The 26701-nt window shown below is 44.4% G+C and overlaps 1 protein-coding gene across 1 annotated transcript in view; it reads left to right on the plus strand.

Moving 5' to 3' along the window:
- The window catches only part of TCERG1L (transcription elongation regulator 1 like), a gene marked incomplete at both ends in the record, with an annotated part of 171935 nt that overhangs the window by 137414 nt on the left and 7820 nt on the right, over positions 1 to 26701 (plus strand). Inside the window, one exon of the mRNA XM_080911783.1 lies at positions 15658 to 15793. Within this exon, the coding sequence (XP_080767909.1) occupies positions 15658 to 15793 (136 nt within the window). The remainder of the gene's footprint in view (positions 1 to 15657; positions 15794 to 26701) is intronic.

A 26701-nucleotide genomic window follows, 5' to 3' on the forward strand; every position in this document is an offset into this window, starting at 1 on the left:
AAAAAAAAATAATAATTGGTTTAACTGGGAAGCCGATGGCTGGATTATCTCCTGGCACCTGCTCTGGAACCCTCACTGAAGTTCAGGGGCACATGCTCAGCTTCCAAAGCCGTGAGGAAGTGTCCATGGTGGCCTACTGTTCAGGGCAGACCAGTGCTACAAAAGATACTAAATCAAGGCAAGCAATTCCGGCTGGACACTGCATCTCTGGGTCTTGCTGGCAGTGCATCTAAACCTTGTCTCAGAAGTTCCTCTGAAAGTCAAGCTGTGGGCCTGTCTGCAGAAGTTCATGTGGTATGTGGTAACAAGTTGGCTTGGCATGGCAGCAAGTGTGGGATGGGAAACCTGTCTCTTCTCTTTTAATGGTCTCTTACAGGCTACTGGTCTGTTCTCTGTATACTTAGTATTACATGCAGGGGCTACTCTGTGGCATTAGAGTCATCTAAGTCCTCAGCACAGGACAGATGGAAGGAAGTATGTGGCTGCAGGCACCTTCCTGGGCTGAGAACAATGGGGTTGAGTCTTGAATGCTAAACAGTACTTCTAAGGCTGCGTCATGAATTTAGTTGTCTTTGGCACAGGTAGGACCTATATCCTAGTGGATGTGCATCCTACTGGAACCTGGGACTTGCTTGGGCCCATCCACCTGGCTTCTGTATCATCTCCTCTCTGTAGCCCCTTCAGTCCTGGACCAAAATTTCAAAGGTGTTGGTCAAGCATGTTGGTAGCATTTTCTATCCTAAAAATGTCCCTTATGAGAAGCAGACATTTGGCATAACAAAGAATGAGGTTTTGCTTCAGCTCCACTACCCATTTTTCACTTCTTTGCTCCTTCACCCTGAGCTAGTTCAGTAAACTAAGGGATGTTGTAGGAATCAGATGCTGGGCCAGTGTTTCCAGGCAGCTGAAAATTAAGGGGGGATTCCTCTTTCTAACAAATGCAACAGTTAGATTGGAGGGAGAACCAGGGGAGTTCAGAACTAAGAGGAAACCCACAGAACTTTACAGAATTATGCACTAAATTTTAATTTAAAAAAAAAAAAAAACGTATGCAGGTAAAGGGTTGAACATTGGTTTTCTCATCCCTGGGCTCCTACATGCTGTGCCTGACTCTGGGTGTGTGAAGGGTGAGCTGCCATTAAGCAGGGGCAGAACTCTGTGTGACCCTGAGCCAAACCTCTTATGCCAATCTTGGAGTTCTCTGCTTTCTGGCTGCCTTAACTCTTGCCCTTCAAAGGCCACTTTGTACGAGGGTCAAAAAATACTCATGTGGCCACAGGAGACTTTTATACAGGGCTTTTGATGGTTCAAGGGTTCTAGGAATGGGAGGAAGGGTAGCTTTTAGGCTTCCATGCCCACACCATGACTGTCAGCCAAGCTGTCCCAGCTGATCTGTGTACCCATACCCTGAGTTTAAAACACAGCACAAGCTCCCCGTGGTGCAGGAAACATGGACTGGTCTTGGATTCTGAGCAGTTGGCATTTAAATAGCAGCAAAACATTAATTCTGGTTTTAATCATCTGAATGACTTCCAGAATTAAAGACTAACTTTGAAACAAGCACAGATGTTTCCTGTAGAGCTGCTCCAATGTCTGCAGTTGCATACGTGCACATCCACTATAACTGTGGGAGGGGCTGGTACCTGTCACATGCTGGTGTGCCTCCAGGCGTATCAGGTCCTCACCTGGCCTGCCTTGGTGAGACTGTGTCTGCCTAACAAACGTGGCAGGAAAATGTTCTGAAGCCATGAAGCAGCCAGACTGAGGACCTAGTATATTCTAGGAAGTTCTGGAAACCATTCATTTCTGAGCTGGTGATTAGAGAGAGGCTAGGTCTTCCCCTATATGTGCAGAGGCCTGCCCTGCCTGTGTTGAAAAAGGATCTGGTTGGTTTGTCTGCCTGTGCCTTGTAGAAGGCAACCCTGTTGTGTCTGCAGCCTCACCATAGTGCAGTTTCTTACTACACATTTTTCTGCAGTGTCTGTGACACTTCATGTCCCACTGCATTTTGCAGGTGGCACCTCAGAAGTCTTGGCACTGTGTGCATTTGAGATTACAGACTGTAATCTTGACCTGCCCCTCTAGTATAAACAACATTTTTTTCTTCTTTCAAAAGCACTGAAAACTCTCTTGCAAGGGGTAACTGCTGGCCCAATATGTCATGACACATAGGAACAGGGATTAAATGATGATGGTGGTTCTAGATTCTTCTCCACCCTGGCATTGTTGATGAGCTCTGGCACAGCTGATACCCACTTGGGGTGTTCAAATGCAGATGGAATTAAATTAATTGTGCAGATAATGTGGGCACAAATGACACTTCTGCTAAAATTCCCTTGGAGGAGAAACATGTCACAATGACAAGCTTTCAAAGCACAAAAGTATTTTAAACTACCTGGTGAGTACTATTTCAGAAAGCTTGTTATTTACTATTTAGTGGAATGTGTTCCTGATGCAAACTCATCCATCTTCTGTGAGACCAGAAAACTGACTTACTGCTGCGTGTCCTCTTCTCGTGTGGTGCATGGCGGCCCTGCCACTTCCTACCATCTGAGGAGTGGGTCTTTTTATTGTTTGGGCCTGCTTTGAGTGTGCTATCTATTTTAGGAATCTGAGACTTTATTTCAAATTCAAATGTAATCAACTTGGGGAACTCAGCAAAAAGATATCTTCTAGTTTAGAAATGGAAATAATCATAAAACATCATAAGGAAATTGTCATGGGCATAGATGGCAGCCAGGATTTATCAGGAAGGAATAGCAGTTCCCTCTGAGAAGATGAACTTTGTCCTTCAACTACTACTGGCACATTGCCTTTGATACAGTTTTGGTATTTCCATGACTCTGGTATAAGTTTCTTTTACTAGGTTGACTAAAGGATGGGTCGTGTTGCACCTAACATTTTGGGGTGCAATTGATGGCTTTGGATGTTATAAAACTGACTGTCTCCTGCCATAAAATGTCAGATCAACTAGAGTATGTTGGTGGTAAATCTTGATTATCAACTTGGTAGGATTTAGAATTACCTAGGAGACACACCTTTGCACGTACCCACAAGGGCATATCCAGAAAGGTTTAACTGTAGCGGTAAGATCTGCCCTGAATATGGACAGCAGCATTCCACTGTCTGAGATCCCATACTGGTTAGAAATGAAGGAAGCCAATAGAGCTCCAGCGTTCATCTCCCCTCACCTCCTGGCTATAGACCCAATGTGACCAGCACCTCATCTTCTGACATCAAGCCTTTCCTGCCACAAGGGGACTGTGTCATGAAGCTATGAATCAAAATCAAATCTTCTGTGCCTTGTTTTCCTTGGGCATTTCGTCACATCTGTAAGGAGAGTAACTAATATAGGTACCTTCTGAGGTCATGGGCAGGTCTACATGAAGACCCAAGATGCTAGAATGAGTAAAAAGTGGTCTGCCGGCATCTTTTTGCTTTCTCCAAATCTGCTGCTATTGACTGACTCCCAGAGACCAGATTTCCCAGATGAAACTGCGGTGTAAAGCAATTTCAGACCCTAGGAAAAGGTGGGTTTTCCAAAGACTATCCTTCTGATAATGATATTCTCTTCAAGGAAATGTATGACTATGATTAATCTTCTTGTAGGTCTTTACTCCAGACATAACCATAGGGTAAGATGAGTCATTTTAGAACAAATGAATGTCACCATCCAAAAGACAAACACACGAGTTTAATAGTAACTTTCAATCTTGGCTAACAAGGCCAAGATGAAAGGTTTTAAGCTCCCAATTCCTGGACAATCCTCAAGCCAAATCCTTCCCTGGATAGTGCTGTCTGGGGTTGTGGGAAGGTGCTCTCTGTGAAATCAGAGAATGGCTGTCAGCTTGTAATCAGGAAGAAGACTAGCACACAGAGAGAGCTCCTGTGCTTAGAGTGTATCCTGAGCCCTTTTCTTTCCTACCTCAGTCCCTTAGTTAATTTCTAAATGCTGTGACAAAACACCATGATCAAGGTAACTTATAAAAGAGAGTGTTTCATTGTACCTACAGTTCCAGGTGATTAGAGGTCATGATGCTGAGCAAAAACATAATGACAGGAGCAACTGAAAACTAGCATCTGGATCTACAAGTAGGAGGCAAAAAGAATTCATGGGAATGCATGTTTAAAGCCCCTAATGACACACCTCTTTCAGCATAGCCACACCCCCAAATTCTTCCCAAACAGTTCCACCAACTGTAGACTAATTATTAAAACATATGAGCCCATGAGGGCCATTCTGAAAATCAACTGTTGAGTGTGGGAACTGTCTGAAAATGCTGTAAGATGATGCTCTGAAATCACATCTCTTAAGGTTCCCCTTGATGACAACAGAATTCTCTGCTTCTCTGTGCCATCCCTGGTGGTCTGTCTAATTCCCTGGGGACCTTGTGAGACAAGAGAAAGTATTAGATTGTTGTGGTCTTTGGCATGTGCAGTGATGAACAAATTATTCACCTCTACTTACCTTTTAAGTAATCCTTTTCACTTAATTCATTTTTTCAGGTAGACAATTGACTCTACCTAGAAATCTATGACTTTAGAGATGGTGTTGGGCCTGTGCCATGTCACTAGGTGTTTCACACGGAACCCTTCATTGACATCTGCCTGTGAGAAGACTGAGTACAGAAGCAGTCATTTGTCATGGGATTTCAATTTGTCTTTTTAAGCTATCTAGAAGTGATAAAGAGATTCACGTATTTCTTAGATGGGGGGGGGGGGTTAGTCAGGAGACTACTGTGTTACAGACTTTGGTACCATGTTTGAATGCAGAGCTATTACCTCGTGGGTGGGGTCAGGTGAAGTTTTTATTTCCCATCAAGCTTTTCATTTGAATTACGAGAAGTCTGACATCGAGATGGTATGAAGCCAGTCTAAAGTGCCTGGCCTCTCATGTTCTTTATTCATTCTCATCTGTTTCCTACTTAGCTGCCATCCATCTTGTACCCACTTATACCCACTGTGTAGTGAACACTTGGCTTTTGTTGTGCCAATGATCTCTATTCTGCATGGGCAGGGAGCTAGTAGGCATCTCTGGGATGATCTAGGCTGGCAGAGAACTTGGATATAAAATCATATCACTTCTGATCTTCTGTCTCCTAAAGCCCATTGCAGAATCTCCTCCAAAGGGTTTAATGTTCATATGCTCTGTTCAGGAACCTTATATTCTGGTGGTTGTTAGACAACCTTGGCCTTCCTGGACTCTGCAGCACAGCCCTATGCACATGTAGACCCTTCCCCATGGCTGTGGAGCACCAGCAAGACACTCTTAGATGAAGAAAGGAAGCCTTTTCTTTTCCACCCCAAGATTCTGTCTGACTGGTTAGTCAATCTATGTGCAGAGCCTTACGTACTGGGCCCCAGTATAGTTCAGATCTGATTGCATCCTCATCTTGCTAGCAGGATGCAGAATTCCAAGATAGTGCTAGATCTTCTCCCAGATAACCACACAGTCTCAGTTCCACTGTGAAAAGTCGAGACTCAGGAAGGCAGGCAAAGTGAATGGATGAACAGGTGAATGGGCCATCTCCAGAGGACATGAATACAGTCCTCAGTATCATGCACTGAACAGTTATCCATCATCACCTAGTATTTGGGGTGCCCAGACAGAGGCATAGAGGACAATCCTCGGTTGGGCCTCAGGGTTGTGTTGTACTGGTGTGTGTTTCTGGTTCTGGGGGAATATGCATCTCCTACTTCAGCAGCCAGCGTTAATGTCCAACTCTACTTTGCTCCTGCCTTCTGCCTTTTTCCTTCTCTCTGGGATCCAAAGCACTTCCCACCCTCAAACTTCCTTTCCTCCCACCCATTGCTCCAAGGTGCAGTTTAGCTGCCTGCACAGAGAGGGAATTTTTCATTGTTTAGCAACTTCCTCCATAAAGATCAGCATCCCACAGACCCAAAGGACAGTTAGGCTTTCTGAAATTGCTACAGCTTTTTGAAATTGCTAGACAATTTTTTTAAGTGAGAAGGTAGTTTGTGAGGTATGTGAAATAGATTAAGGCAAAGCTGTCTGGTTGGTGCTCACCAGAGGGCTGGAGCATGGTTGCTTTCCAATGGTCCTGTATGTCCCGGACCAACTCAATGTAGAGAACCATCTATTGAGACTCTTCCCAGGCAACTGTAGGTGCTTGATGATTCTCGCTCAATGCTGATTTCCAAAGCAGCTTGTGTGACCGCTGGTGTCCTCCACTGGTCTGCTTGTTATGTGCTCTTAGGTTCTAACATGGTTATGTGTTTAAAATGATGGAAAGAAAAGCTCCGTAGCGATTGTTTGTTGTCGTAGGTTACGCTACCCAAATATAGAGGTGTGGCATCCGGATAATCTCCTACCTGTGTTTTCTTGTGTTCTGTTGCATCACTATTCATCCTGTTTAGCCTTCTCTTTGGGTCTTCTTTACCCTTTACCGTGCCACTTTCTCTGCAACCTGGTCCTTTTCCTTCTTGACTTCTATTTTTTTAATATCTATTTGTTTATTGCTATGGGATATATGTGTGTGCATGGTCTTACCCCCAAGTGTATGTGTGAGAGAGAGAGACAGAGAGACAGAAAGAGACAGAAAGACAGAGAGAGATGAACAGATAGAGACAGACAGATGAGGAGGTCAGAGGACAACTTAGTGGCAGGTTCTTCTGTTCACCTTTGTGTGGGCATCAGGGATTGAGTTCAGGCATGTGCCGTTGGGCAGCAGCCCTCTTACCCACTCAGGGGTCTATTTCACTAGCCCCTCGACTTCTCTTTCTATTAAGACACCATCACCCTTGGTCATACTTATATTCTGACTGCTGTGTTTTTCTGTTCTGATTTCCTTTTAGTTTTAAACATTTCCTGGGTTTTCTTAGTTCCCCTTTTCAGATCTTTATTTTCCAGATGCCTCCTCTCTCCTGCATCCTGTTCTTTCTTGTGCTGCTATTTAGGAGCATCTATTATATTCTTTTCTAACATTTTTAGCTCATTTTATGCTGCCTTCGGGCTCTTGGCTATGCCATCCTTGCTTCCTTGCTGGTGGATACACTATTTTGTTTAGATTCCCATCTGTGTTCTGGCTGTAAGAGGGACTAGGTTTGCATTTGGTTGTCCATGTTGAAGCTGTGTAGTGATGGAGTAGGGTCAGGGCTGTGCTGCTGGCCTCAGCCTAGCACCTCTCTGTAAGGGCCCACAGCTCCCTTTGCTGCTCCTTGACTGTCCTAATGTCTCTTCAGCAGAGGTTTTGCCTGGGAAAGGGGCTGTCACAGCTCTGCTACTCCAGCTCCCCCTTATCCCTTGGACTTTTCTGCAGTTTAGACACTGGAAGCCCTGCTGTATTAGTGACAATTGAAAGAGATTCTTAGGGTAAGGCCAGGCTATATGTAAACCTAGGACTTTGCTCACCATGGACTTTTGGACTAGATGGTGCTCAAAGCCTTAGGGTGTGGAGGCTCCATCTGCCCTTTTCACAGACAACTGCTGATACTGAAGACCAGTGAGCTGAGATCAAGTGGTACCCAGTCATGAATCAGTGTATCAAGATGTCTGCAGCTTTTTGTTTTGTTTTTCTCACAACCCTGTCTGCTTTAGGCTATAGATCTAAGGTTTTAAAAGGTGGTCTCTGCCTCCCCTGTATTAAGTACAGAAGGTTTCTTTCCATTTTAAGTTAGATCCCTGTGTTCTGAAATGTGTGCCCATGATCTGTTTCTTTTCTCCAACAGTCCCCAAAAGGTATTCAACAAAACAACCGCAGTCATCACTGTCCCCACCATCATCTCCATTGCTAGTATGCTGCCTGGAGGCTGGAGGCAGGAGGCAGGAGGCAGAGTCAGGGAAGGAGAGTCTTTTGATTCTTACATGCTCTGTGAGTAGTTGATCAGTCGTTATCAGTAAAACTCCAAGCACCTATTGGTCTTCCATGGCCAAGACCTGATCTAATTGAAGGCTTCCTTGGAGTTGTACACAAACTCCCTGAGCAGGTTTACCTTGGGAGTTTGTGCTGAATTTTATTTAGGATGCAGTAGATGTCTGTAGATTGTCCTGAAGCTGTTTGTATTTTAATGTTAATTCCATTTCCTCAAGAAGGTCTGCCTAGTCTAGGTGACTATCTGAACCTTCTTCCATTTTAATTAGTAAAGCAAAGGAAAGCCAGTGACTGGGTGGGATGAGGAAGGTGAAGTAAGGAGAGGTCTAAGAGGTCAGGCAGAGGTGGTGGAGGTTGTGGCAAGATGGAGGTTCCCAAGGACCAGCTAGACCCAGGTGATATTAATTGGCATTAAATAGCTATAAACATTAAGGATTTTATAGGTTTATTATTTCATATAGAAGGGTGGTTTGTATCTTTGTCTATTTGATGCACTCTTGTTGTGTAGATGGTTTGCGGATTGAGAGTTGAATATATAAACCTATATGAAAAGCTATCAGGCTGTAGAGTTGTATTTATGTGAGTTTTGGGGTAAATGAACACTCAGGAGGGAGATGGAAGGCAGGCAGAGGAAGACCACCAAGGGAAGGGAGGGTTGGGCCGTGAGGGTCACTTGGACAGGGTGGCTTGGGTGGAGCGACAGAGGTGTGCACAGCTCGGTATCAGGCTCGGACATGAGGAGTGAGACCACAGGGTCAGTAGAAAGATAAACCATTTTTTTTATTTTTTAATATTTACTGCAACAGATGTCAGCTCCCAGACATACCTTTATGTGCTCCCAATAAGATTCTGTAGGGTCACAGTTGAGAAACACATACCTATTAGTGATTAAGACAGTGACCAGTGGGAACACCTTCCAGATTAAGCTAATCCAAACACAAGAGAAGAACAGGAGGGACACAGTACCTGACAGAGCTACTCATGAAGCAGGTACACTAGACAGTGCCAAGTGCTTGGTTAACTTGTTTTGCCTTTCGTAGTCCCAGGAATTAGCTTCAGGTTCACAAGAATTCTACCACAAGTCAGAAGAGGTCACCATCACTATCAATCAAATCAGTACCATTTGCAGCTCAGCCATTGTCCAAAGCAATTTGAATGTATTATCTTAACATAGAGGGTATGAAACACAGAATGGTAAGCAAAACACTTTTCAGCAGGTAGTTCATAAGCAAGGGAACCATGGCCTATAAATGACAGAAGTCTTTGCCTACAGGGCCACCAGCATGCTGCTGACCGAGCACAGCTGTGTCCTGACCTCAGACTCCCTTCTATCTTCATTCTGTCCTCTTGTCTAGAGTGATGCCTGATTCATACTGACATTCATAACCACAGGGTCAGCAGATGCGAGAATAGATGGATAAATGTGACCACTCCGAAGACACACAGGACAGAAGCCCAGCCATGGGAGGCCTGCCTAGCCTGAGGCATAGTAGATACAGAGTTTGGTGAACATTGAGAAGCTTCTTTGTAAATTATCTAGGGATAGTTATTCATTAGGGATTATCAAAGGGCTCAAAGCAAAAAAGAATGGGGATGTGTGGTTTTCAGTAGTCAAACAAGACCAGCAGTCAGTGAAGTTAAGGCCCTGGATTGGCCCCATTCCTGCTTTTCTAGGTGCACTTTGAATACCTCTTACCTAGGTGCCTGTGTCTGTACTTGGCAGAGTTTCCTCCATATAGCATAAGATCTGCTCATTTCCAGCTTAGAGCTGTGCCCAGGCCCCACAAGCGTAAATTTTGCCCATGGCCACAATCCACCAAGAGAGGCATTTGTCCTGATGACAACATCAGCTTTGAGTCCCTACCTGAACAGTGCAATGTGAGTGGATGGGTAGAGTTGAGGTTCCCTTGCTCTGGTCTTTTCTAGAGCCCCAGAGCCCCAGATTGATGAACAGACCTGCTTTATAGCTGCCAGAAGCATTTCCCAGCACAGCACAGTGTGGAGGCTAAATGCCTGACACGGAGATCGCTCAAAGTGTGCTACATCTGAAGATCATTTGTTAGACTGCACACGATAAGATGTCTGAGGCCCCATAAGGCAAAAAGATTCACAGAAACTTTGATTCCTGCAGAATTTTATATTGTGTCTAACACCAGAGTTACAGGCTGATGATATTTTGATGATAAATTCCCAGGCATCTTTGCTGGAAGAAAGAATAAGTCTCCCCATTTATTAAGTCAAATAAAAGGGGATATGTTCCCTGAAGGACAGAGGCTGGAACTCATCTGGCAAAGAGCTAATGTGGATAGCCAGAAGCCATCATAGCCAATGAGGGTAAAGAATTATCACCAGTGCACCTCCATAATCATTACATATCTATTTATATCTATACATATATGCATATGGAGAGAGTGAGACAGTGAGGACTGGGACTTATCATCATTCACCATCATCCCCATCATTGTCATTATCACCATCTTCATCATCATTGTCACCACTATCACCATCATTGACATCATATCACCATCATGGTCACCATCATCACCATCATGGTCACCATCATCATCATCATGGTCACCATCATCACCATCATTGACACCATCATCACCATCATGGTCACCATCATCGCCATTATTAACACTACCATCATCATCATTGTCACCACCATCAACATCATGCCACCATTACTTTCACTATCATTACCACCATTACAAACAGCATCAGCATTGTCACCATTGTCACTACCATCATTACCTCATTATCAATAACATCAGCATCATCATTACCATCATAACCATTGTTACCAAATTCCAAATTACCACCAATCACAGATTAAACCGGTTAACTATATGATATCAACTTAGAGAGGATGTTATACAGAGAATTGTAAGCAAACACCAGACATTTTTATTTCGTTTAATTTTTCAAAATGTCAAGTGGCAGATTCTGTGAGTATTAAAACTTTGTAGATAAAATGAATGCAGTGAGGAGAGTTCAGGGAGAAACTTGCCTGAGGTCTCACTACATTTTAGAGCAGGGTCTAAAGTGTATGACATTGCAGAGAGCAAACTACTAATTAGTGCCCAGCATTCTTCCCCTGACCCCACAAGGTGAATCCCATGTTATTGCTAGTGGGGGCATAAAGACAGTGGGAATAAAGAATTTTGTGTGCATCACAGCAGAGATCTCTCATCTGGGACATCCAGCCGTACTTGAGCCCTGATGCTTCTCTCTTGGTTTCTGCTTTGTATGCAACAGTGAAAACAAGGAACTAGAGTACATTTTCAAAGATAATTTCATCTCATAAATTCCTGTGATTCCTCTCACTAGTGACAGTAGAACCCTATAACCACACATTCAGAAGACTTACACAGTGCAGCAGTAATTACACACTGGCCTCCTTCTTCAGTTACCAGTCAACAGCACTAAGACAAAAGCTGGGATATAGTTGGGTAGTGGGAACTGGGACTTATACGTGTCACAAGAAGGAAAGCTGAAGACACCAAAATGTACTCTTTAGAAAGTGAACCTAGAATTGTACTTCATTCAATGTCTTCAAGGAAGTTGCAATCACAAAGTCAAATCCCACAAGAATTTACTCACTAATCATCGCTAATGAGCTACAATAAGACTTTCACTGCCCATTGGAACCCAGGGATTATGCTCTGGAGTTGTAGACTATAGATAAGTGAATGGCTTTTTAAGTGAAACGAAATGTGTCACCATCTTGTGTAGAGACTTCATTACTGGGACAAAAGAGATAAGGTTCTCAAGGTAGGTCCCATGTATCACAAATATAGCCAAGTGACATGCAGATGCTGAGTTAGACATGGGTGAACAGAGGTCAGGATGACATCTGAGAAGAATGTGACAAAGATGCTCTGGGGGAGCAGGAGGAAACAGTATGGACTGTATGTGAGTAATGAGGACATGAGAGACTTGTGGCTCCTGGCTCAAGGTTGTACCCAGAAGACACACTTGAGAGTTCCAGACATGGGCATGAGGCCTAGAATGCAAAACACACTGATCCTGTAATGATACAAACTAGAATACACCAGAGAAACTGAAAAACACTGAGGAGTCTACAGTTGAGCAAAGACACATCAGGAGAAGTTGAGACCAGCACAGCTGAGACTAAACATAGTACCAAAGACCAGGGAGCTGGGTGTTCACTTCTGGTGGCATAAAGTGGTGGTGGTAATATCTGGAGATGTCTGTCCTGTATACCACACCCCATGTCAGCGAAATCCTGATTTTTCTCAGGCTCACTCCAGAAAGGAGCTGTGTTAATCTCACAGAAAACAGAAGGCCCAGTGAAGATGGGCCTTACTGTGTTGAGAAAGAGGAAGGGTAACAAATACAATGTTAGAACATCCTAGGTGGTCTTTCACAGCTCAGCATCCAATGCTAAGCCCTTAAATACATCCAATCAGAACATAAACAGAACACAAACCCTGGCAGGCGTGCAAGGCATTCCAGGCAAATTCACATGGGCCTAGTGTCCACGTGACAGAGAAAACCAAATGTCTGGGTCTGGCTACAGTAGCAGAACCATGTTTTCCACCTTGCAGGAGGGCTTCTAATGGGATTCTCAGTTGTCCATACCTTCCGGTCAGTTGACACATCCTTGTGTTGATGGCTTCATCAGTATGTTTCCATGGTTTCAAATATCCGTCAAGGAAAGAGTCATTGAGAAATTATTTTATATTTAGAAAATCATATCTGAAATTCATTTGAAGAGACATAGATAGGCAAAATTAGTTTTGCAAAATCTGGACAGTAAATATGCTTGCCCCAGGGCAGATCAGCTAAGGTTTCCAGAGCAACTGCTGAGGCCTTTTTCTGGACATCATGCTTCAAGGCTAACCCGGCCAAGCAAAGAGTTTCAGGACTAGAAAAGCAACAGCAGCATGTTGGATAGCCATTCTCCAGGGTGGAACAAGAGAGTAGAGGAACTGTTGTTGTCTTAGGCTACTGTGGCCAAAGGTTACCACCTTGAAAAGAGAAAAGCTACTGTCTGGGGAGGCAGTGTGACCAAGACAGTGGCTGCCCTGATGTTCACTGTTTCAGTTGGGTAGAGTTAACAGGACCTCACTGTATCACAGAATTATGCTGTAGGAATGTCAAGATCATCTGGTTAGAACTTCATATCTTACTGAAAGTAAGAAGATCTAGAGATTTCCACACCTTGGCTAGGGGTGTCCAGGAAGCAGTCTCACTGTGAGATGTAGGACACATTATACATGACATGTTCACATTGGTGCTTTCCCTTGAGCTTTTCACATTCATGGAACTCTATGTGCTACAGTTAGCATCGTTCCAGCCAGCAGCTCTCTGTACCCACGGTGGTGACCTCACGGTTGTAATGGCCCTAGGCAACCATCATTTCTCTCATGTTCAACCCAAAGGGCTTTCATTCCTGAAAAGCGGCTGTATGATAGGGTAGTGGGAATGTTATCCAGAGGCCCAGTCCAAGAACACCTATACTATGTCCTACTGTGCTGGAACTTCAGCTTTGACTCCCATTGTGGCTTGTGTATATGACCTTTCCTCAATTCAGGCCCACCAGACTACATGCACTGGGTGAGTAAGGTACCTGGCTTGCCAAAACTCTGTATGATGCAATGCAGGTCACATTGAGAAAACATGGATGTGAGGGGTGGTAGGGTTTGATAACTCTGAGGGAATGAACATTACTCTCTCCAGGAAGTCACATTTGAGCATAGGCCTCATGGCTTTTCCTGACTAAGTCTCTAGCTCTAGTCTGTACATTTCCCCATGTTGTGAGTAGTACAGAGAACATTGATGAGATGGACTTGTGACTCAGGCTTACAGAGTGAACTGAGCCCTCTAGACTATAATTGTCAGCAATTTGGGCATTGCCATTTGGTTGCCTGGGCAACTAGTTTAGTCTCTGGATGGGCCCACAGGGAGAATCTGGGTAAAGCAGACATCTGAAAAACTATGGGTGATCTTGATGTTCAAGAAGTGCTGGGCTGAGAAACAGCCATGGGAACACAGGGCCTCTCTGCAGGGATGGGATGGTCACCTCATTATCTTTCTGCCAAAGAGAGCAAACAGGAGGGAAGTAGTATGTTCTTCATTGGAGTTAGGAGACTCTGGGTTGCTGGCACCTAGAGTTAGGGAATATCTTATGTGGGTGAGAGGTGGAACTAAACCAACTCCTCCTAAGTCCAACGTTTGAGAGGAGTTGAGCTAGGACAGTTTTCAAAGCAAGATATGGGACAAGTACAATTTCTGTCCAGCCATTTACTTGACACCAGAGCAACATACCATGCTAGGTTCCAAGTCAGGTGCTCAGGTGACTTTCTTTCTGGGCAAAACTCAAAATGAGCAAAATTTAGCGTTCACAGAAAACAGGCAGCCTTACCTTTTACTAGAGGTACACAGCCCGTTCCAAAGGGAGAATGCAGATACACACGCACATCTTTGCATTTGCCTCTGACCAATCCAGTGAAACTGAGAGCCCCATGCTCTGGAAGATACACAGTAGCTCTGAACAAAATATTTTGTTGGATGAGAGATAACAGGAGATCATGATGTGCTCAATGTACAACAATGTAAGCCTTGTTTCCACACTTCTATTCTGGGCTAATGAAAACTTACTACAAAGAAGTCCTAATTATATCTTTGCTGTGCCGTCATAGAAGAAGCAAAGATAGTACATTTCCCTGAAATACCTGATCTATAAATAAAATCCTCTCATACATTCAGCACCCCTTGATGCTCCCTCGCACATTTCTCACCAGTTTAGAATAATCTGCACTACAGCCTTATGAGCCTTGTTAGGCACAGAATGCTGAATTTCTCAGCACATGCTAGATGCAACAACAAACTCAGATCTACCTAGCTTAGCTCCATGTGTTTCCCATGTGTACTTCTGCTGGTGTGGACAGTTTGTCTTCAGTGTTGTCTGTGTGACCTCAGTTTACTGGCAAGCTTGACCTGGGAGTAGCAAGGACAGGGTACTGCAGATGAGTGCCTGGTATTGGGGCTCTCCCAACAACATGACTCCACTAGTCATTTTGAACAACCAATGCCATGGACCTGAGCAGAGACAGATATGGGACTTGAGCTAGGGAATGGACCCTATGAGAAATCAGGGTAGTCAGGGTAAGGCTGAAGCTAGGACTACAGGACAGGGCGAGGGCCAACTGCATCCTACAGGATGAGCGGGTCACAGTAGCTTGTCTGGGAGGAGAAGACAGTGTGTGGAATTATGGTATCAACGTGGGTCAAATGTTTTCTTCCAGATGTAGGCATGTAGGTGTTTGGGAAGGCTCCCCGGTTTTTCTAGAATAAGGCATGTGCTATGAAAAGGCCCCACTACCTTGACAAGCACACCCCAAGCAGTATATCAAAAGGGTGGGCCTCCCTTTTCCATCTTCCATCTGTCCTTCAGGTGACAGACATTATAGAGACAGGTCTGTGATTCTGCCTGAGTCTTCACCTTCTTGGAACATTAAGCTGTAGGCCAGGCCTTCAGTCTCAGGCTCCTCTCATAACACAGCAAAGCCTTTCACAAGGCAAGCATTTCTTTCTTTCTTTCTTGGTATTTTTCCCTTTCCTTGTTTTGTCTGTTTGAGACACTGTCTCATTCTGTTGTCTAGGCCTCACACTCATGCTACTCACACACAATCGTTGCTAACTCAGCCTCTTTTGAGCTGAGACTATAGACCTGCGCTGCCAGATCTGACTCAGGATTCTTGGTTCTGTGAAAAGTCCTCTCGGGGGAATTTAAGGTTTCAGTGGGAACCAGTTGGATCTCCTTGGGCATGATTAACTCTGGTCTTTGCCTCTGAAGGACTGAAAGCTGTGAGAGCCCTGGACCAGAAGACACACAGCGGGTGGACAAGGGACCACAGACACCACCCCCACAAATTCTCCTGCCCCTGGAAGAGCGTGTGACCCATTTCAGAGACATGCTGCTGGAGAGAGGGGTAAGAACCCAGTACAATCATAAGGGGACAGTGGGGGAAGAGCAGGGCTCTGGGAGGAGGAGAGGGAACTTGGGAAGAACCAGTCTTCCCTACCTTTAGGAGTTAGGTTAGGCTGACCTTTAGTAGTTCAAGGATTTCAGGCCTGAGCAAACCAGGAGAAACTAGCTGCCTCTGCTTCCTGTCTTAAAGCAGAGTCTACAAGTCATGGGCTGCTGGGATGACAGAGTTGTAGGTACCAGCCAGTGTGGGAAAGATTCCTGCCACCCCCCCAGGCCAGATTTCAGGGCCAGAACCTCACAGATGACCCCCTATGAGTATCTTAACCCCACAGGGAATCTCACACCTCTAGATTAATTAGGCTGTTTTTAAGTAAAGCGATTTCTGTATCTCATTTTGAGTGGAAAGAACTGCATGTGAACCTCCTTCCAAGGACTTTTATTTCTTACTTTGGCTTTCGGGCACAAAATGAGCCAATACAATATTGTAGCCCAGTTGGATTTCTTCACTGAGTGCAGCTGAACACAGAAGGCAGTAATGAAGTCTGTGTGAGGGTAATTGTAATGAATACTGTGGTAATGGCCTTGTGAATACAAAGCAAATTCCCAAACTCGGCTGTGGCATGCTTCTCCCTGCCAGGTTGTATCCTGGAGACACCTTTGCCATACAGAGAGGGCACAGAGCAGGGGTGTGGGAGAGGGCAAGGGCTGGATCATCACTGGATACTGGCCAAAGAAAGAAGATCTGAGGCTCGAGACTCTAGCAGAAGAGCATTCACCCCCACTTGCCCTTGCCGGTTAGGTAGTTTTCTCTTGGCATTATGAACATGAACATGTATACCTATTTATTTACCTGTCACTTGAAATTAAACCTCAGCTTTTGGTCTCAGAAACTGGAAGGTCCAAAGGTGACAGGGTACGAATGGGTTCAGTTGATTCATTCATGTCTAGCCTTAACAGTGAAGCCTCGTGGTAACTTTATTGTACAAGACCTGAGGCATTTCCTTCACTCAAACATCCTCCTCAGTCTTCCCTGGGCCACTCCATGTGGGTTCCTGCTTTTGCCATGACAGACCCCAGGACACACAGGATATACTGGACCATTCATTTCCCTGGGATTTCCTGGGTGTCCCGTGGAGGTTGTTTAAGCTGTGACTGGCATCTTACTCATGTGCACCGAACTAGCTCCTGTAAGCATCAGAGGAGCTCATGGATTGTGTGAGGAAGGTTTGTTCCCTGGAAGGGCTGTTGTTTGCTTTACAGATTCTGCACTCTTGCCCCACAGAACAGACTCAGGATGGTGTGGCAATCACTAGGCGAGTGGACTGTACATCCATCTTCCACAGGGCCGAGAGCCTGAGTTTAGCTCTGTGGCCTCGGAGATTCTTTGATATACTCTCATGTTCTTAGACTATCTCAGCCTCCCACCCCATACTCTGAATGGCTTCCAGCCATGAAGACCTTGTCTGATCATTTTTGCAGGGTTCTAGCTAGATGAACCAGCAGGATACCATGAATTATTTTTTTAAATTTACAATTATTTATTTATTGTGTGAGTGTGTGGGTCCACATAGGACACACAGAACATATGTTGAAGTTAGAGGGCAACTTGATAATGTCTCTTCTTCCCTACCTGCAGACCCTGGGGATTGGACTTAGGTCTTAGATCACCTTAGCAAGAACCCTTAAGCCATCTCTCTGGTCATGAACTTTTAAGAAATACAAGGGGAAATTTCACTCCATCCTGTGTTTTGGAAACCATTGAGTCCAAAGTCTTAACGCAGTCTTCCAACAACTTTCAGGGATAGTGACTGGGGCTAGCATTGCCTTCCTGAGCAAGGACTGGGTAGGTTAAGATCACAGGAGCCTAAAGGTCTCCAAAGAGCTTTGATGGAGGGGTTTTACTAAAATTTCGGTGCTTGCTTAACTAACTCATCAGGGTGGATAATTCATCCCTGCATTTGATTTTGAGAAGCCCATATAAACATCAGCAAGGACAATGGGCATGTGAGAATCAATGTTCCAGTGCAGCACCGACTCCAAAAAGGCCGGAGACCGCCTTCAGTTCTGGAGTTGAACCGGCCAATCTAAGTTTACTGCCCAGTATTACCACCCGAGATACTCAGACTTTATAAAATATGCCAGCCAATTTCATAAGTCACTCATGCTCATGAGAATTTGATAGCTCAGCCCAGGAGACTTCTAGCTGCTTAAAGAGTGAGCTGTAGAAAGGTCACGCTTTATGGACTGAGTGATTAACAAGATTTTTACATTGCATTTGCTGAGTACTTAGTTCAGAAACCTGTGTGCTCATGGAGTAATGAAGACAGGCATGGCAGATTTCTAATACTTTCAAAAGACAGGTCTTGGGTTTTCCCAGGGGATTATGGGCTAGGGAGGGGCTCTAGTTATGAACTTTTGTAGCCAGCAGGAGATGGCTCAATAAAGGTTTCTGTTTTATTTATTTAGTTTGTGTACAAGCACAAATCACAAGGGGACTTTTTTTTTTTTTTTAAAAAAAAAGCTCTATTTAATTGAGTAGCAGGTTACTGGTTTTCTCCTGCCTGTTTAGATGAGTCCATGAGAGGGTGTTGGGAGTGTCTCTTTCTGTAGCATCTTTGGTGCTCAGTGCTTGCTTATCCAGGGCTGAAGGGAGAAGTCGTTTTCAGAATGCTGGACCTAAGCGTAGGAGTTCAGAGCTGCCTCTGGGTGCTCCCAGAATTAGTCTGTCTGAAGAAGTGACCCTCATAGACACTGGCCAAACCATAGCCGGCTCCAGAAGAGGCCCTCGAATTTGAGTTCACAATTACATCAAAATACAGAAAAGATTGATTAATAGGTACACTCATCGAATAGTGGCTATTGATCACATTGAACAGCCTGGATCACTATGGAGTCATTCTGAAAACTGTGTGGACAGTGTAGAGAAGACAGAGGCTCCACAGTTAGTCCTTCAGCTTAAAGGCAGAGGGCACGTGGTACCCATCCCAAGTGTCTGCATATTGGCATCAGGTCTCAGCCTGTTCCATGTCTGCTTCCCCTTCCTTTGTAAGACACACATCATATGGCTGTGGTCCCTGTAGAGATTTGATAGACACTGGGCCAGGATGGTGCTGAAAGGGGGGGGGGTTATTATCATGGTCACAGGACAAGATGCAATGTGTGTGGTTTTGAGGACAGGTATATGTGCTATCTAATGACCCTTGAATTTTAGGGGGAATCTTATCTGCTCCATATTCTTGGGGCAGGTCTTAAGTATCACGGGCATGGAACCTTTTGCCAATAGAATAAAATGGTATAACTCATGCTTACCAAGGAAAGTAAGAGATGAATTGTTAATAATACTGAATTGTTAATAAATTAACCAATTTTGAAAAATCATACTAAGATCAGATCCCGCCCTAAAATGGGATTATTCACCGATGGAATATACTTAATTTCAGACTTTTTTTTTCCCTAGAAATGATTTATAGGTGATGGTACACGTGAGTAGTATGTGCATGGTCCTGGGTTCTATGCCCAGCATCTCAAAAATATAAAATAAAATTTAAAGATACTTTAAAAAATCAAGACTGAAAACTTTTATAGTATATCTGATACTGAGTTGCAATTGGACACACTCAGACCAATTTTTCTTCTCAGTCAATCTTATTAGATTCATTGTTTGCAAGTGTATGTACATACTATCTGTTCTTGTAAGTAGCTCATAATTAAATTAGTATAAACTCTTATGAGACCTCTCTCTCTATTTCTCCCTCTCTGAGTGTGTGTGTGTGTGTGTGTGTGTGTGTGTGTGTGTGTGTGGTATTGGAGAATTTTATAAAATTAATAATTGAGCTACCTCCTTAAACCCCTGGGAAACACTTGATGAATAATGGACTATTTGATGGGATACTATTTATTGTCAATTTAGAAAGTCTGGATCTCAATTCATTTTCCAACTTTGCTCTTTAAATAATATATACATTTATCTACACATATATAAATGTTTGTGTGTGAACGCATGCCTGTGCATGTGTCTATGATTTATTTCCTTCTGAATATAAACATTTGAATTCTGTTACACCATTGTTTTTGAAGAGGCTGTTTTAATTCAGTATAGTCTCCCACCAGCAATATCTGAGAACTCCCAAGAGTTTGTTTTGCCAGCACACTCAACCAGCACTGAATAGCAAGAAGGTTAAATATTTGCCAGTTACTTTTTAAAAAATCCTTTTGGTCCATTCATTTCTCTTGGCCTCTAAGCTTTCATTCCTCTCTCTGGATTGGCTGCTTTTGAATTTGACCACATAGAGCCTTAGGCATAACCAGGGCCTTTACTCTAGAAGCGATTGGATAAAGATATAGCATGTGGGGAGCCATGGTTACCTGTTCTGATTTCCAGATAGGATAACAGTTCCTAATGTGAAAATAATCCTCAGATCAAATGAAGTCGGCTGGGTGTGGAATAACCAGGTACACTTTTATTAATAAAACTATAAATAATTGTCAGAGCTATTATTCGGCAAGACTGCAAGCACCAAAGGTGGGGCTCAGAATGATTTGTCCCAATGTGAAGACAGTGCATCCTTATTAGTGGCAGTCCTGCCTTGTGGCCCAGGCTTTACTCCCACATTTACCTACAGTTCACTGCAGCTTATCTTGGCTCAGGGACCACCCCTCTTTCTACTCCCTGAGGCCCACTCCCACCCAAGAGAAAAACAGACCTCCCTGAACTTAAGAGAGGGGTCTTGTGAAAAATCTGGGAGTCTCCATGTATTCTGCCCTCACTTCTTAGATACACCATCTGTTCCAAGCCCTTGTGCTAGAGCTATACATAGGAGACCTCAAACATCAACACAACTTCATGTCCAGCAATGGAGAAGGTGGCCTCCCATGCCAGCCCTGATACCTTTGTCCCATCTACAGCCACCTGTACTTCCAGGGACATCAGAGCCATAAGTAGAAGTTCCTGAAACAGGCTCAGAGAATCCAATAAAGAGATCAACATTCAAAAGAAGGAAGGTTCTGCCCTTACACAAGGTGACAGGCCACAGGAAAGAGACATTGGAAAGGCACAGGAAAACAACCAATGCTCCTTCAAAGTGAAGGCATTCCATGTGTAATTTGAATCTTTAGGACTTACATTCATTATCTTCCTCATTTCTGTAACAAAATACCTGAATAAGGCAACTTAAGAAAGAAAGAAAAGGGCGATTTGGCCAAAAGGTTTGAGGATAAAGTCTGTCCTGATGGGGAAGTATGGAGGCAAGAGGAGCTTGAGGCCCCTGGTTGCACCACCTTCTCAACCAGAAAGCAAAGAGTAGACAGGGAGTAGGGGCTGGGCCATAAAATATCACAGCCCATCTCCTGTGGCCCACTTCCTCCAGCAAGGCTCTACCTCTTTAAAGGTTCCACAATGATCCAAGACAGCACCATCAGCTGGGGACCACAAACACATAAAAAGCTAATGGAAGACATGTCTGTGAGCCCTTCTTGAACATGGCCAAAGTTCCAGTTGTCTTTCTTACTTCAGAGCCCTTCTGGCCTCTTTACTTAGGGAGGAAGGACCCTGTATCCTTGCTTGAGAGATAAGAGGGGATGGAAGGGAAAGGTTGGAAAGGGTTGCATGCTCACATGAACTGAAAAGAGCCTTGGAGGACTGGGTGACATGTTCATAACCAAGGGCCCTAGGGGTCTCTCAGCAGCTGTGGCAACAGGTCACTCCACATACCTTTCTGTTTTTCCTGTGTATTTTCACCAACATAAATTAATTTTTACCACATAATTATATTGAATAGAAACTTTATTCATTGTATTAGAGTCTAGGAAGAGGCATAGAACACATGTCTTTACCTCTGTTCGTGGCCCTGGGGCTGAAGGAAAGGATGGACTTTTGGGAGAGACTGTGACTGAGGCAGGCCTTGCTTTGGAGATCCATGGTGCTGTCAGAAGTTGAGTGTCCCAGAGTCAGATCACTTCCTCCGAGGGCACTTCATAGCTAATGAAGGAGAAGTCATTTCTAATTGGCTAAGTAGTTAAGGTCCAGGTTTAAGGCAGTCATCTCAGTATTCCGGGGAATCAAGAGAGACAATACAGTGCTTGGTAACAAAATTTGGTGAAGGGCATTAGTGTCAGAAGGACCTGGGTTTGTGTCAGAGGTGGCAGCCAACTATATGCCAGGCCAGCTCTCAGTTGCTGTCAGTGATATCAAAGATCACAGGCTTGAAGCCCGACTGTGCCAGAGGGGCAATGTGGATATATGGATAGACACTGTAGATCACACACTGCAGGAGTGAATGGCAGCACCCCAGTGGAGGCATCAGTTGGAACCCCATGTGACTATTAGTTCCTGGATTATCTACCCTGCCAACACCCTCTGTGGGACTGAGATTTATCATACAGCCATCACCCGAGTACCAGTACTTTTCCCTCCAGAGCATCTGGGATCTCCAGATTCTATGCAATTCAAGGATCAGAAACTACAAGGCATTTTAGCTGGAAGGATGAAGGGAATATTCTGTTTGCTTTAACAGGATGGTTAATGACAGCTCTGGTCACTCCCACGCCCCTGCTCAGGTCTGACTCACAATAATAACCCCAGATGGTCGGGGTCTGTCAGTGCCTGACAGGACCTTCATCCTTGCACTTTTGGCTGGCTTTGAATGTGTCCAATCATTTTGTTTAAATGAAATCCATTTATCTCAGAGCTGAATCATCCTCAGGAGAAGCACAAAATCTGATTTCCCTGGTTTCTGGAGAGGCTTGGTCAGTGCTGGGACTGAGGTGGAATGATTTCTCTGGCTGTGCTTTGTACATACCCCCCCCCCCAGATGGCAGTCCTTTTCCATGCATAACTCCTCCATCATTGCCCTCAAAGTCTGATGGGACCTCCCATACTTATCTACGGAGTGGGAAGCTTGACAACCACCAGGATTTGGCATACTTTGAAGGGATCTTGTCCTCTACAGGCTTTCTTTGGCCAGAGCAGATGCTCATAGGTACACAGGGCTCACAAAAGAAGCAGGTTACAGACAGGCTTTTTAGGGGGTTATATTAGAACTGAGAAAGATGTAGGATCAGACTAGGAGGCTACTGGATACCCAACCGAAGAGGAGAGGAACTCGGCTTTCACACGAAGAGTTACTGATAAAGCTTAGGGTGTGAGTGGGTCAAATGATGCTGGGAATGGGGAACTACTTGGAGATGACATTCTTCACCCAGACACAGTGGGTGACCACCACCAGATGCTGCAACCCAGGGTTGCTGTCTGGCCACTCCATCTGAGAAATATTTCTGGATTTGTCTACAAGGTTGTTTTCACATGTTGACCAATGGAGATCTCAATGATATGAAAACCCAAGTTCCTGGAGTTCCAAACAGGTCACCTCTTCCTCATGCATAGGGGATTTCCTTGTATCCACATCCTATTCAACACTAGCTTCTCAAGACACAGTACTGCACAAGTTCTGCCGCCTCTGGACCCTCACACTAGCCAGCCATTGCCTGGGATATTACTCCTCAACAAAGGCTTCAAACTGTATTTGTCAGGATAGCTCACTCCCTTTCCAGTCACCTCTAGACTTGTGTTTTCCTCTCAGGGCCTGGGTTCAGGACAAACAACCCCAGTTTCCTCAGTGTGGAAGTGATTTAATAGCTTAGAACTCAGTCAGCAGAGATGAAGTACAGGGAACCCAACTGCCATCTCTAGGAAGAGATGCTAGAAGTAGGAAAAGGACCACTACTCACTGGTTCATGAAGAACACTCTCAGTATTCTGATGATGGCAGAAGATTTAGAACATTGGGATAAGTAAAAAATGAAGGTGGGGCTAGAAGCACTGAGACTGTCCTACTGACATGGACAGCAGCAGGTCACCTAGGTAGTAGATGGACAAGATGCTCTTATCCTGTGGATATCAGGACATGTGACAGCAGTCACAGAATGTGGCTACAGAGAGGACTGGGGACACATGTCACAGTGAGATGCAGGGGAAATGTCGCAGAAGTTGTCCTGAACATTACTGAAGAATTCAACCATTTAAGACCAAATCAAGTTAAATGATAGATAATCAGAGAAGCATCAGGTGACAGATGGTGGTGACAATGTCAGGAAAGTAGCAATGAGTGGCATGGGTCTCTGGATCCAAAAAGTAGTCAGTATGCCAGCATTGCCATGAAAATTGGACCTGTCCTGGTCCTGGGTGATATGACTGGGTTGGTTTATCACTGTAAATTGTAGACAGAATCTGAGTGTCTTTTTTTTTCCTTCTAATGGATGACAAGCTCCTCTGAGAAGTTTTAGATATGTTTTTACACTGCCTTCTTATACCTATAGATCTCCCAAAATCTAGACAGTCTGTTGCACTTGGGTGTGTGACCTACTTGATAGCTATCATCAGACCTCTCTGAAGGACCCTTCGCAGGTGGTCACCATAGTAAAGTATGCCAGTCTGGATGAGCTGGGTGAGTCTGACCACAGATGTCTATTACTACTCCAGATACACCTGTGGGAGTCACCATCCCAGAAATCCTTTGTTCCTTATGTCAGCAACAGTTCTCTGTGGACATGCATCACCTTACCAGTGAAAGGGTTTGTGGGATATACAACAAGAATTTCGATTACTAGAGAGATAGAATTGTTTATTAGGAAAAACTCTCTGTTGGTTGAAGCAGGTCCTCACCCAGGAATATCTTACCGGTGTGTCACTGTCACAGGAGAACAGTTTACCTTGGCTTTTGTCTTCAGAGGGGAACCCAAGGCACAAGCTCAGTCCACAGTGATGGGATTCTATAGTTATTCACACAACTATGGAGCTGCAAACAAAGCAGGTGATGTGTGCCATTTCAAAGATTCCCCTGTTGACTTACTTTCTCCAACTAGGCAGTATCTCTGGCAGCTTCCACAGCATCCCAAACAAACTTCATGAACTGCATAATACATGCTCAAAACAGGAGACACAAACTGAAACAACACGAGTGAATTTTGTTTTGTTAACTTGGTTAGTTTCCCTCCCTGCCTGCCCAAGGTCCCATTCCCCCATTAGATCTCTATGACTTTTCCAAACATGTATCAGATCTGATCCTTACCCTCAGGATAAGATCCAGGCTCTAACCATCTCAGAGTCCCCTGCATGAGCTTCTGTGTGTCTACTTGTCCCCAGGCTCCTGTGAGTTCTTTCACCCTAGGCTTGTCCAGTCCCTTTAATTCTTACCTTCTCTACAGCTCATGAACAACAATGCACAGTGTATCTGAGAGCATCCTCCTAAGTCCCTCCCTAAGCCTGGATGAGTATCCTTATTTCAGAACAGTCCTTGAGAACCTCTTAGTTCCATCACCCGTTGTTACCCAGGACCAGGGACTTTCTCATACCAGGGTCTTGATTTATTTTTCTTTCCATCCTTAGTACACAGCATGGGGCCAAGGCAGAGTCGATATTAAGTCAATGATTTTAAGTGAACAAATTATTTTCAAATGACTTAAATGTTCCCTTGTTTATCAGCTGAGAATCTGGAGGCAAGAGCTTCTCAGTGGCAATGTGCCGATGCCTAGGTGTCGGATTCTATTTCTGTCCTCTCATTAAGAAAACCAGGGCTTCTGAGAAGACAGCTGATTGGAGGGCTAAGGCCCACAGTGTACAGAGGAACCCAAAGCCCTGAAAAAGCTATCAAGTGAAGTAGTGCATTCAAGGCAGGATATGAACACAGCAGAGACTTAGAGACTGGGGCCTAACCACAGACCTCTAGACAGCTGGATTTCAGGTAGCTGGGCAGCCACAAAAATGAGGTAGTACAGGACAGTTACTGAGGAGATGAACGTCCATCCAGATGTCCTTACGGCTGTTGAAAAAGGGCAGAATGAAGAGTCACTGTTAGAGGTGGAAGGATACCTTACCAAAATGATTCCAAATCAGCCCATAAAGGCAGAATATGACCTCCTATATGGGAAGTGCACATGGCTCTTGCCAAAATGTGGTATGCAAAGCACAGAGAGTGACCTACCTGTCCAGAGAACACCAGGCATGCACCGCAACCTGGGTCCTGGGTCCCCATTATTAATGCATCACAAGGATGATGTAGACTCGGGTACCGTGTGCTGAACAGGCATGTTGGCTCTGTTGTCATCCTCTAGGCTGGAGGATAAAAATCCAGAGCAGCACATTTGCCAAGGACCAGGGTAATCAGAAATAAGGATAATCTGGAAAAAGGACCCAGTGTGAGGGACCTTAGCAGATGTGAGACTCCATTTACCATGAAATTCTAGGACAGAAAAAAATAATTGAGATAGATGGATGGAACTAGAATATGTCATCCTGAGTGAGAATAACCTAGACCCAAAAGGACATGCATGACAGGAGCCTAGCATGGCTGTCCTCTGAGAGGCTCTACCCAGCAGCTGACTGAGACTGATGTATAGCCAAACACTGAATGGAGGTCAGTGACTTATATGGAAGAATGGGGGGAAGAATTGAAGGAACTGAAGGGATGACAATCCCTTGGGCAGACCAACAGTTAACTTACCTGGATTCATGGGAGCTCCCAGAGACTGAGGCACCAACCAAATAGATACATAGGGTGGTTTGAGGCCCTGCCCATATGTGGCAGAAGACTGCCTTGTCTGACTTCAGTGGGATAGGATATGCCTAATCCTGTAGAAACTTGATGCCCCCAGGGTGGGGGAGGATGGATATATAGGAGCCACCCTCTCAGAGGCGAAGGGCAGGGAAGATGAGGGAAGAATTTGTCCAGGGATACTGAGAGAGGGCAACATTTGGGATATAAATAGATAAAATAATTAATTTTCAAATGACACATGGAAGCGGGTATGAGAGCTTTCTGCAATATTCTTTGACATTTTCTATATATCTGAAAAGTACCATAAAGAACAGAAAGAGGACTGTTAGCTATTAATTTTAAAATATCAGTTGAAAGTCT

The sequence above is a fragment of the Micromys minutus genome (assembly GCF_963924665.1).
Source record: "Micromys minutus genome assembly, chromosome: 2".
NCBI lineage: Eukaryota > Metazoa > Chordata > Mammalia > Rodentia > Muridae > Micromys > Micromys minutus.